Below are 13,596 nucleotides of genomic sequence, written 5' to 3'. Positions count from 1 at the left end.
TTACAAAATTAGTATGTAGCAAAAAGTGTGTGGAACTTTTGTATTTATTCTCTCATAATCAGAAGAACCACCTTTCACTTTGCGATTTTTCTGCAAAATACTGTAGCCCAGTCTCTTTCAGATCAGATGCAGAGCATAGATGAATGCAAATTGTCATTTCTATAGCAGATTTCAAATTAATTCAGTTCTTTTCTTAAACCGTTACTAACTGGTCCACTGAAGCTCTGGCTGTATAGTTAGAGTTGTTATCCTTCTGGAATGTGGATTCATTATTCTACCAGCTCTAAACGGCTGCCTTTTTTCTGCTGGAGACAATAATCCCGTAGTATGATGCTGTCACCTCTATGTTTTACCATTAGGATGATGTGTTAGTGGATCATGTGCAATTTTACTAGTATTATGTTTCTTCTGGATAGAAATTAAGTCTATTTTATATCAAAAAAGATATCCAGGAGATATGTTTTTTAATAGACGGGTGCTAAAATAAAAATCTTCCATGTTTGTTGAAATTATAAAATGATATAAACAGCACATTATCTTCAGAATAGATGTAACCAAGGTAACACTGCCTACCGCTGTCTGGGTTATGTCCAAATCATTTATGGATTATCAGGAGATGCATCCATGACATCTACCAGCCAGAACGAACATATATAAAAGCTGTAAACGTCTCTGTCACATTTCTTTGTGTTATTGTGGATTGTTATATTTTGATACAAATGAAATTGTGAAGTTCTTGTGTGAAATGACCTTTAGATGGATGTACAGAGCGGCTCCTCTGTTCCATGCGCCTGACCCTGGAAGAAAGATTTAATGAAGCACCTCCCTGTTATATTTTGATGGATACCTTTCTGTAGGCGGTGTACAGCTTTTTGAATGTGGGTGTATGTATGCGCTAGTGTGTTGTTGTCTCAATATGTTGTTCAACAACCGGCTCTGTGTAGTCAGCTGTCCGGTACAGTGTCGGTGTCATTAATCACAGACCCAACACGGCAGAGAACAGGGGGTTAGGAGGGAAAGAGAATGGGCCAGGCGAGAGTCGTAATCTCTACAAGGCACCTAGAGAAAGATGTGGAACCAAAGGGAGCCATTCAAGAAAAGGTTGTTTAAGCTTTCAGCTGGCGGTTTGTGAGCAGTAGATAAGGTTGTTTGGGGATGGTTTCCTTTTTAAAGGAAACAAACTATGCAATGTTTTCGAAAGCTGACAATTTCTTTATGCCTTGGGGAAATATCTTTGACACGCCCCCAGAGATAGAGGGCAGCAGCTCCCTCTCTCAGCTTACACTGTCGCATTTTATCCGTCCACTTGACACTAGATTAAAACACTTAACTTTAACCCACCCCGGTTTTTCTTTGAATCTAGGACTTTTAAGAAAATGCTGAAATTGTGCTCTTTCTGATAATTATTATTAAACCTATTATCACAGGTTTCTGTATAATGTGATTTGGAATGTCTCTGTAAGGTGCCTTTAATGACTTGTGTTATGAATTACCTCAACATAAATAAACTTAATTGTATATCTGTAGTGGAAACTGAAAAAATATATGGGATTAACTCAGCTGTTTTTTGCAGCCTTACTCAAGAAATAAAAACAAATTATGGGTAAAAAAAGATTTGAAAGTAAAATAGAGTCTCCCATTTAGTGTCAAACAGCTGATATTAACTGTAAACAAATTATGCTTTTTTTTCAGGAGGGGGATTTTCTTGTTCGAACCCACCATGTAGAGTACTGTGATGGTGGTATACTGGACCCTGATGACATACTCAGTGATCTGGTGGAGGACAAAGACAAGGTAAGGAAGCTTTAAATCCTCATGGGTTTGTTGTTTTGTGTGGTTATATTGGTTATAATCCTCCTGAAATGGGGAATTTTAACAAGTAACGTAATGTTTGTTACTTATCCAGCTTGTGTGAATAGTTTTCAAGAATTGTCGAGTAAACGCAACATTCTCTTATATTTGAGATAATTGAGGAGCAGTGGGCATCAGTAGCCCGAGGTCTTTCTGCATGGAGTTTGCATGTTTTCCCTGAGCATGCGATGGTTCTGTCCGGGTACACCCGCTTCCTCCCTCAGTCCAAAAACATGACTGTGAGGTTAACTGGCTTCTCTAAATTCTCCTTAGGTGTGAGTGTGTGCGTGTTAATGGTTGTTTGTCCTGTTTGCCTCTGTGTTGCCCTGTGATAGACTGGCGAGCTGTCCTGGGTGTACCCCGCCTTTTGCCTATTTACAGCCGGAGATAGGCACCACCACTACCAGGGCCCAAGCAGGGTTAAGCTCAACGGAAAAGGGCTGGATGGACTTAACAAGTTTTTAAAAAGAAATGAAAATGAAAAAAAAAAAGCAAAGTCAAATATCAATAAAATCAAAGTCAAAAACATTAAATTTAAATAAAAAAATATTACAGTTTGAATAGCTCAAAATAAGTTGCTTCACCCAGATCACTTATTGTCTTTATATCCGTCCGTCAGTCCGTCCATCCATCCATCCATCCGTTTATGCAGGTTTAACATTAAGATTCATACCATGAACTAATTTTGAACCTTAAAGTTTGTATTTTAAAATTGACAAAATAATGACTGAGAAATCAGTCTTGAACAAGTATGGGCTTTTAAAATAAAAATGTGGAGAAATCCCATAAACTGTCTGTTTTTGTAGGCAAAACAGGTGGTTAACTTATAATAGACAGCATGGCTAAACTGTTCCTGCGGTCTCCAGCGACTCAGAGAAAGCTGTATTAATCCCTCATTCTCCTTTGAATATTTTAATACCCCTCATGATATGACTGTATACTACATTTAATGCCTGCCTGTTAAGTAGTCACTGAGACAGCTTAATACACTGTGAAGAAGGTAAAGTGTATATGCAGCTATCAGTATATTTCAGTTCTTGTGTTGGACTTTAAATATATGCATGTTCACAGTGCAGTTTATTGAGCTGCTGTAGCCCACAAGCTGTTCCCTGGGAAAGAAAATTGCTTCTCAAGCAAAATTCAAAGGTAAAGGTTTTAACTTGCTCTCAGCAGAAGGCAATGCCATTACCATTTACTTGAGGCAAATCAAATCCATATATTCCAAGTTTTTTTTATTATTATTATAATTTTCCCCTTGAGGAAAATGTCCCTTTTTTCCCCTAACTTTTTGGAAAATTTTAGTTTTTGAGTTCTTGGTCATACATTATAGTACAAAGAACAGCTTTAGTGACTCTCATTGGATGGCTCGTCAAATTCGACTAGTTTTAATGTGTCTATAGTGAGCTGAATGTTTCATTTACCATACTTTTTAAAACAGAAAACAAGGAACCTGCTGTTTGTATCCTTGCCTCATGCTGTATGCCTTTGAGGGGGTCAGAATTCAGTCGAATATGTGGTAATTTTCTTGCACTAATTAATATCAAAGTTGCTAAAGTTTGGATTTTTCTGCCTTTAAGCACCTTTTAGGAGAGCATTTTTTTTTCTTTTTTTCTTATACATTAGTCAGGCTTCTTTTATTTTTTTAGTGCAACAACAGCTTTTTTAAATGCAATTCTTAAGAGAATTTCATTTATTTTTCTTAATCATTTAGGGCACTCCAACATCTAAGCTGGAAAATTACACATTGCACAAAGCTTAAACATTGCAAATCACAAAAAATTAATAAAATAAAAACATGGAAACAGGTTTTTATTTAATTATTATTATTTTTTTTTTTACATGGTTTTCAAGTGTAGCAAGTTTCGGAGATCATCCAGTTTTACTCTCATTAATTACTGGTTAAAGGTTTCCTCATGGTGATTAAGAAAACAAAAAAAAAATAACAAACACATTTGTGTCATACTTATTTTTAACACATTTTAATGATTGATAATAATTTTGAAGCAAAACATCTTCAAAAAAAACATTATTTTTCTCAGTAACTCAAGTTAGATGTCTGTTTTTGTTTTTTAATTAATTTTAAAGTGAGATAATTCTGCTGCTGTGAAAATGTTTAATTTAACACATTTTCTATATCATTCCTAGACATACCAATAAATGTACTATTTTAGCCTGAAAAAGGCTATTTCTGGGGTATTTCTGTTTACTTCCATCACTAAGCTAATTCTGCTACTTATCTCCAGTTGAATAAAGTCAGTTTTGGTTTACATTGGGCAGTGAAGGCACAAAAATTGGTACATTCTCATTTATTACTCATAAAAGAAGGTGGTTTATCCCCGTCTATCGAAACGCCCCAGTGTTAAAACCAACACGGCGGTAGATCGGAGTGTAAGAACTACCTAAAAAGCTTGGAGTCTTATCAATGCTTATACAGTGGCATAGCTGGCTGTGTGCTGATACACTAATGTGGCAATTTGAGGAAAATGATGGTAGATGTTCAGCCATACCAGTGCCCGAATGTTTCCTGTTATTACGATGTATTTAAGGTTATAGAAGATGGAGAGTTGGAGATTATATGCTGTGCCTGTTATGCATCCATGCAGCTTGTCTCCTTTTTTCAAAGCAGCCCTTATTCTTGTAGACATACATGCACAAAGAAACAGAGAAGGTCACATACATGCCAGAGGTGCACAGGTCTATTTGGACCAAAAACACTTTGTAACATCACTCAGAGATGTCAGCTAACAAGGCTGATTAAGCTCATCAAGAGCACGGGTTACCTTAAACTAAGGAGTAGAGCCCAACCGATATGGGATTCTGAAGATCGATATTTGATATTGGGGGCTTTCAAAAATTCTCTCCCATACATTGACCAGTATCCAATAAAAATTGACATTCGATATAAATTAGCCAGAATATAAAGAAAACTGAACATGGACTGCGGTGGACTGGCGACCTGTCCAGGGTATACACCGCCTGTCGCCCGTAGACAGCTGGAGATGGGCACCAGCACCCCTTGCGACCCCGCTTGGGACATGCGTGATAGAAAATGGATGGATGGAACATGGACAGATACAAGGATATGCTTCGTCCAATTGTAGTCCGAGTTAAATTCTTGTAATAACCAGAAATGTGATTCAAGACAAACTGAACAGTGTAGAATTAATATAAGCAATATTATTTTGAGCACTGTAAACATGAGACTATAGATAAGAAAATTTTTTCTTCTGCTGATTTAGATGTTATCTCAAATGTGTGTGTTGTGCTCTGACTAACTTAAACACTGCAGATGCTGCATCCAACAGCTGTTACATCCTTCATGAAGTTGATTGACACCAAACTGCTGAATATATATACATTAGTGTATAATTAGATTTCATTTCTACATTTGAGCATTTCAAAAGGAAAACAAGTGGCTGCATTCAGCTTAAGGTGATAACACAATGGCTAATATAAGATGTTTTGTATCTGATTTCATTTTTAGAACTCATTTACAGAAAGCCTCAGAAATATAAATTTATGACATATAAGCGACAGAAAAGTTGCCTCCTCCACTGAACGCAGGGGACTGAACGGGCTTTAGCAATGCTGCAGCTTTTAAAATATCCAAACAGGATTACATCCAAATACATAAGTCGGAGCATTTTAAAAATTTCTTCAATGAAAACATTAACTTCTGACTTTATGAGCCCTAGTATACAGTATCCTGCATGTCAATATGAAGTTTAGTACAATTTAATACACAGTATAATAATATGATATTCTTTCTGAAATGTAATATCTTGTTTATTTCATAAAGAGGCAACTTACACAGAGCTGAAATGCTAATATTTTTGCCAAAACCACCATATAAAACTTGTTTGCTCTCCTTAATGTGGCCTAACAGCGTATTTCCACGAGGACGTTTGTTGTCATGGGGCACTACAGTCACAGCTTGTTTACAATGGTTTCTAAATTGCATGAAACTGTTCCAAATGAAACACCAGAATCAAATGTAACAAATGCCAAACCCTAAAAAAAATAAACTCAATGGAAAACTTGGATTAAATAATGAAAGTAATTCCTGAAAAACACGAATATGCCATGCTGTTACACAAACAGACAGCGGAAGAACCCAGAAAAAGACACCCAGCAGTGCACATTTCTAAGCACCAAAGATTGCATATAAAATGAAAGTGTGAAATATTCATTGAATTCTGAAGTGAGCTCTAGTATTACTGAGCCGAAATGAATAAATGGTTCCTAATCCCAGATGAGTGTTTTACTATTGGCAGTCTGAGTCTGCATGGCTTTGGATTTACAATCATAACATAAAAAAAAAAGAAAAAAAAAAGAGAGCCAGAGTTTGCTCAAGTCAGGGGTAAAAATGCATTTTAAAGACGCTGACATATAAATATCTAGTTTACAAGGTTAAAAGAAAGTACTTCCTTTTTCTTTTCTAATAATTTATGGAAAATTAGATGCGAAGGGGGCTTTGACCAAGCGTCAGTGTTTGAAGTTGGAAGTGAGAATGTGTTACGTAATCAGGCAAACTCAATATTAGCTTTTAAATAACACATTAAAGTTTAGGATCAGATCACATCCTGCTGTATTTACATTGAGAAAAACATCACCCTGCCTGTCTGCCTTTGTTACTATCAACACATCAATTTTTTTGCCCTTACTCACGTGTATCTTACAGACATCAAAAGTAAAAATTTTGTCACGTAAAACTCACTTAATATATCAAGAGGTATACAAGACATGCTTTTTTAAATTAGACTTTTAATTGGTGAAAAATGTGCTTATCAAACCCAGAACATTAGCAAAGACCTTGTGAAGATGCAGATGAAAGTTTGTAAACAAATAGTTAAATTATTGAAAGTTAAAGGAGTCCTGTATCATCATGGGCTTAAATGGCAATTAATAAAGGTGTTATGCCTAAAGCAGTGTCAAAACCCAGATTGTTTGCAAATTTTCAGGGGGAAACGCCATCATTGCATAATAGATGGGGTGTAATTGCATAATGGCGATTGCATCAGTTGGAAGAATAAGGGAAAGCTTGTAAAACTTCCTCCAGTCTGTGAAGAATGGGGTGCCAGTATCATGTTTCATGGGTTAGGGACTAGTGGGCTTCAAAACTTTAAGTTCTTTGAACTGAAGTCCTTCAGTTTAAAATATAATTCTACCAAATGATAAAATATGTGTAAACTTGTATGTTTCTTGAAGAGAAAAAAGATCTCTGAAAATGATCTAATAAGACATAAAAAATATAAGAATGGCAAACAAAACAGGAAAAAAGGTTTTGTTTTTATGTTAAGCCTTTACAGCATAAGTAACAGTCAATTTTGAAATCTATGTGCTAACTTACATTTACATAAAATGCACCAGCTTTAAAAGACTCTCTGAATTACATTTGACCATTTAGTATACTGTAGATTGATACCCTTGTCATTGTGATTTGCCTTTGAGACAGTAGCCTGGTGATGTATAATTCACAATTTGGCTAATGGCTGACATTTCAGGTGCTAAAGAAATACAAGGTTTATGGTTCCTTTACCCTTCTCAAGGACTACCACTTACACCTATCCACGTTCAAGGTATTCACTGACAACTTGCTGATTTTACTGCCATAACAGGAAAAATGTCAGACTACATAAAAGATGGTAATGAAATGATATAAATCACATGAAAATAGGACAGGCACTTACAGGCTTTAAATGGCTGAGAAGAGTTAATATTGCCTATTTCTAAATGCTTGTGCATTTAACAAAGAAGTTCCCATCCATGTCTTAATGTTGGTACAAACACATTATCGATTTTGGTGATTTTGTGGTATGACTAAAACCATGTATCTATAGTAATGGTTGAAATAAAGTAGCCTTTTTAGTAATCACATTTTTAACCCTTTAAAGCCCGATCCAAGAATAAAACAAAACAGAAAATTACTTTTTTTTTGGTTTGAAGTCCTTATTTGGCCTTTTAACAAAATATGTAAAAAGAAAAAACAGAAATACATTTTTGATATTAATAATTTATTACTATGCGATAAGTCAAGATTTGTGTAGTCTTCTGCCCTATGTTATCAGGTATATCTGATTGTGTACAATAGGATTTTGAGCAAAGTTTTTACCATTAATTTATGCAAAAGGTGTCAGATGCAAAATATTTCAGAAACCGTATGTATCAAATATGATGCATTTGGCATTACAGGGTTAAATAATGATTGATCCTTTGTGTACAAGGTTCTAATATTATGTATCTATGATCTTAAATGTATAAATTGATACATCACTAATTCTAGATCACTGTTAATATGCTAATAGATTCCTCTTAACAATTGATGTGTTGAGCTGTATTTGCTTCAAAAACTATGTAGTTTTAAAAATGCATTACAATAAAGATAAAGGGCCTAAATGGAACTTCCATGATGGTTTAAAGATCTCAAAATACAACACACCATCTAAAACATCTACAGAAACAATTGCAGTTGTTGACATATATCCACCTGTAAGGGTCTACAAACAGATTCTTTTTGGACATTATAAAACAATCCAGACTGTTTAAAAGAGGAAAAGAAGAAAAAGATGGCAAAAATCCAATTCATAAGGGAGTTTCTTAGGTCAAAGCAACTGCTGACCAAAAACATGAAGGCCTGTTTAAAATTTGGTTGATAAAGGAAAAAAACCAAAAAACTAAAGGCAATCAACAAGCTGCTCAAGCTGTAAAACGGCTTATTCAAACAAAATTTACAACTTCACAAACAATTAATCACTAATTAACAAACAGCAGTAACATCTCCATGCAAAATAAATAAACTGATAACAATATTATGCTGTTTTTGCTTGATTACCCATACAGCTACGTTATATGCCCAAACACAAAATTTAACTCCTACTCTGAAATAGTAAACCATCAATATTGAGCCCTGCATGGCATCTAATAGCTGGACTGACTATTTGTAGTAGGTCTCTGGAGGCGTATGAAAATTTAATGAGGTGAAAAAATGTTTATTTCAGCTGTGAGGAAAAAAACCCTAAAACCAAAACTTGTTTTTAATAATATTGCCTGACATTTTGCTACAGTATCATTTCATACTTAGCCTTTAGACATCCCCATGGCCTTTTTTAATAACATACAGTACAACTATTGGGCTCTTTTTAACACTACAAAATAAGAGTTAGATACTAGAAGTTGTATTTCTGTTGTCCTCTGCAGTTTCTGGCATTCTGTACCTTGCCTCATTGCCAGTAAGAAATATTATTCCTCGATAACTTTCTTAAGCCTAAGGCATATTTTAACTACAAAACTTATTTTTGAATTAAGTAGATCTAACAAGCTGATCATTAATTTATCTAGACCAGCGCATATAGCTTCTTTCAAAGCCTTCCACTCGAGTTTAAATTCAAGCTTTCATTATACTTTTACATCGCATTGCCCATACTGTGATATCCAACTAATAAAACCAGTGCAGTGTGTGAAAGCAATAAGAAGCAATGCTTTCCTTAGTGGAAGGTCAATATTATTCTCACCAGTTGGCCACTTCACAGGAAAGGCTGAAGGGTCAAAGGTGACTATAATACTGTTATATATGTGTGTCTGAGAGAGAAAGGAGAGAGAAAAGCAAGTGATGTTATCCTTTCTGCTCATTCACTTAACCCTGGTGACCTGACTTCTCACTTGGAAAAGAAAATATATCTGAACCAAGTTGCCCTCACAGATCTATTGATAAGTATGGATAAAAGGTACCACAGAAACAGCTACATAACTGGAGGAAAAGGCTTTAGAGCTAGTGAAGTGTTAAAGTTTCAGAACTAAAAGTATATCTTTGGATAAAGAAATGCAACTTTGAAATAATGGCTTTTTAATATGAAATGTACATTTAATTTTTTTTTTTTTTTGTTATTTACTTTTGCCCATATTTTAACCTGTTTCTGTTAGTTATGAATTCAAGCACATAGAAATACAGACATGTTAAGGAATATAAACTTCTTAAATGATTAATCAAACATAAAGCATATTAAAATAAACACAGGATAATGCTGTTTGCATGTACTATCTAAAGTAATGGTTCATAGAGTGCGTAGATTGCCCACTAGGGGGGGGACTCATTGTTCTGACACAGGAAGTATAGTAGAAGTGAACAGGTAATAGAAAGTGTTGAATTATGTCACATTAAAATAAACCGTTAAATTTGAATATTCACACATTAAAAAGGTAGTTTTGTGATTTAAAAAGTGATTGTAGATTATTGCAAAAAATGTTTTACTTATTTTGGCTTTTCTTTGTTCAACTGTCAGAGGCTTGTCGAAGGGGTGTGTGAAAACTTCTTTTAAATTAAAGGGGGACCACAAGAAAAGTTTGTGACCACTGATATAGGGGAAATATTTTAATCTTGTCACAAGATCACCTGCTACTTGGCTTAAGGTCGTATATCACATTATGGTTAAACTTAATTTCTTTTTATGAAAGTGTCCATTGACAGCAAGTGTTTCTAACAGCACCTTTCTGGACAAAAATAACTAATTTATATATAGTTAAATAGTTCTACTCAGTCCCAATTAGAGTTGAAATCAATTCAACTCTAATTTTCTCATATAGTCAAATTATACCATTGCATCTAGTCATTGATTTTGCAGCAATCCCTTAAACTGCACATGGGGCAACAGATAATAGGAAATGCTACAATTTATTTATGACTTCTTTTTTTCCTGTGTGACACTGTAGAACTTGTAGAAATTGTAGATGTTTAACTGTCAGCACCTGTCTCCATATACCTTATGTTTGTGTGAGTTCAGTTGAATATATCAGGTTTCTACAAAGAAATGCTCCATTGTAGTATTGATGGGTTAAAGACATGTTCAGACACTTTGCTAACCTTAGCAAACCTGATCCATACCTGACCCTCTTGCATTGACCCAACCCCTCAACGACTCTAAAGCCTTGCATCCAATGGAAGACCCTTCACAATCGGAACAAGCCTACCAACGAAAGCCACCTCAGGATGAAATGGTCCCGGCCCCCCATAAGATTTTAACCTCAACCCCATGAACCTCACATCCACCGTAAACTCAAGCATGAGCCCACCCAACAGGGCCACCCTCAGCAGAACAAAAACACAGGAAACATTTCCCCAAATGGAAATGCCCAACCTCCCACAGGGTGCCACATCTCAGCAAAAGAACTCCTCACAGCCCCCTCTAGTAGCATCGCCCCCCTCTTTACCCACCAAACAGTGCAGCAGCAAGGCAACAGCCCATTTTTAAGGGTGGTGAAAAAAAACAATCCTAAAATAATCACAAACAGAAGTACTAGACCTTGGAAATAACACATTGGTTATCATTTATTACAAATGTTAATTATTAAATCTAACTTGGAGCTGCCACATGAATTTATGGATGTCTGTCTGGGTTTAAAATGTTTTGATGAAACGCGGAACGTCTTAGTGTCCACCTACGCGAATCATGGCTTCTCAGTATTTCACATGGCGTGTCTTTCTAATCCTTTTCTCGTCTCATTGTTTTGATCTTGGTCATGGTTCAATTAATGTTGACACATCAACCAGCAGTACACAGACAAATGCACTCATACACACACACACATCAAATGTGGTAAGAAGCTAATCATTAACTGCCTCAGAACCCAGTAAAATACTGCCTGACTGTCTGATGTCTATTGTCTTCATTATCTTGTCAAGCCAGAACAAGCAGCTATGCATAATAACGTTACAAGCGCATCATCTTTACTTATCAACGCTTCGACTTTGGGTCTTTGTTTGGTTTGACTTGCTGTTCCCTAAAGCTGCTGCCCCTTGCAAAACTCTGAAGTTTCTATGAATTTGACTGTGGTTAAGAAATTCAGTGTTCATAAAGTTCATGAAGAGAATGGTAGGGGAGGACTACGAGCATCATAGTAACCCTTTCAATGGGTTAAGATTGTCTATCTTTGACAGGCTAAGTTTAGTTGATGAGGTAAAGGTATTAGTTATACAAAGAGAAGGAGATGAAATTGTAGAATATAAAGAAACCCCAAAATGTCTTGTTATATGATAAACTTGGCAGATTGCTAAGGGGACATAGATCCATAAACAGAAATGAATACCTGATGTTATGAATGGCATACAAAAGATCAAAATACTTGGCTTTAGCAAAAAAAAAAAAGTAAAAGCAACTACTGCCATACTAACTCTTAATTGATTGTGAAAAGGTAAATCAAAATCTTAAATGAGGGGTGTCTAAAACATTTCATTTAACTTCACATCATCAGGGATGACAGGCATCAATCTATATATAGTAGTTAGTTTGGCCAAATGGCTTCTTGGAATGTAGTTATTGGTGTATGTGTGAGGCCAAATAACTTCCACATGATCATTTCTCAGTCTTGATTACTAAATGGGAATTTTTTTTAAGGTCCTAATTGGTTCCTTTGTATGAAGAATGACTCCATTTACCCATTGTGGTATTAATGCTTGTGAATGCTATTACTTGCAAAAGCATTCTGTTGACTGAAAGACTGATATAAATTAGAAAGTTTTTCACAGCATCTGTTGCCAACAGCAGCTGGTGTGGTTTCTTTTTCCTGCTAATAGCTATAGTTTTCATTTTCATGCTTGTGGTAAACTTTATAAAGGAGGTAATGAGCACAGAGTAGAGTGAAGGAAATGGTGGGCTATTAACACAGAACATGACCTGAATAATTTTCTCATTATCACTGATTTAAATACTTGTTTAAAAAGAACCACAGTGACCTTAAAATTATTTCTGTCATTAAATTATTATTGTTTTTTAAATCTTGGTCTCAACTGGAAAATAATAATACTAATAAACTAAATGAATTTTGACATTTTTAAATAAGGAACCAAAGTCAGATTTATATGAATGTAATTCATGAATTGATTCACTTTACACTTTGTAAGACAAAGACACTGTACTGCATGGAGACTCACAGTATTGTTGGTTGTATTCTCATATAAAACTTGTTTTAATGTTGAAGGGTTATTTTCTATTCTTTTTAAAAAAATTGAAGTAATGTTTCCTGAAGATTTCAAGTTGCTATACCAGTGTAGGCTTAAAAATGAATTCGATTCTCACAGTATGATAATCTGGAGAAAAACAGTTTTGTTATTTTATATTTACAAAAAGGTTCAAATGAAACTGCATGAAATTATTTTGCTTTTTGCAAAAAAAAAAAATAAATAAATGAAAAAACTTGCAACAGTTTTAACATTGTTATTCATAATCTTTGTTGCTTAGATCTGACTATTTATGCCTCAACTTGGATGCTTTTGCATTTTGAAGTCAGAAACTCAGGACACTGGATGCTTTGGACTGTTAGCGTTTGACGCTCTGGAAGCTTGACGCTCCAGCCATTGAGCTACTCTGTTCTTTTCCTTGCAGTTGAGACATTGGCTCGGCTTTATGTGCTATGACTGGTTGAAAAAAAAAAGTAGTTTAATAACTTTTAAAGCAAGAAATTCCACCTCCAATTATCATTTGTGCAGCTGTTCATCAGGATTGTGATCATACTTAAATCCTCTGTTATTATTCAGAGTGGAAGAGCGACCATGTACCGGCAGGTTTTCACATTACATAACATATTATTTATAAAGTGCTTCATCCCATTTCAAGAAGAAAATATATTGGGGTAATAATAAAGATCAGAGCCCTCTCTTTTCCTTATACGTAAAAAAATAAACTCATTTTTCTTAGTTTTATGCTTGCAGCTCTGCCGAAGTGATCACGGCTTCCATATAGTTTATGTCTCTCA

General features: G+C 35.2%; 1 protein-coding gene across 1 annotated transcript in view; it reads left to right on the top strand.

Annotated features, from left to right (window-relative positions):
• The window catches only part of LOC107092654 (partitioning defective 3 homolog B-like), a 128,789-nt gene that overhangs the window by 13,106 nt on the left and 102,087 nt on the right, over positions 1-13,596 (top strand). Inside the window, exon 2 of the mRNA XM_015387250.1 lies at positions 1,693-1,794. Coding sequence (XP_015242736.1) covers positions 1,693-1,794 — 102 coding nt within the window. The remainder of the gene's footprint in view (positions 1-1,692; positions 1,795-13,596) is intronic.

Source organism: Cyprinodon variegatus, unplaced genomic scaffold (assembly GCF_000732505.1).
Source record: "Cyprinodon variegatus isolate N-32 unplaced genomic scaffold, C_variegatus-1.0 Scaffold389, whole genome shotgun sequence".
Classification (NCBI taxonomy): Eukaryota; Metazoa; Chordata; class Actinopteri; order Cyprinodontiformes; family Cyprinodontidae; genus Cyprinodon; species Cyprinodon variegatus.
Note: the sequence above shows the minus strand (reverse complement) of the source record. Positions and strands in the feature narration are given on the sequence as shown.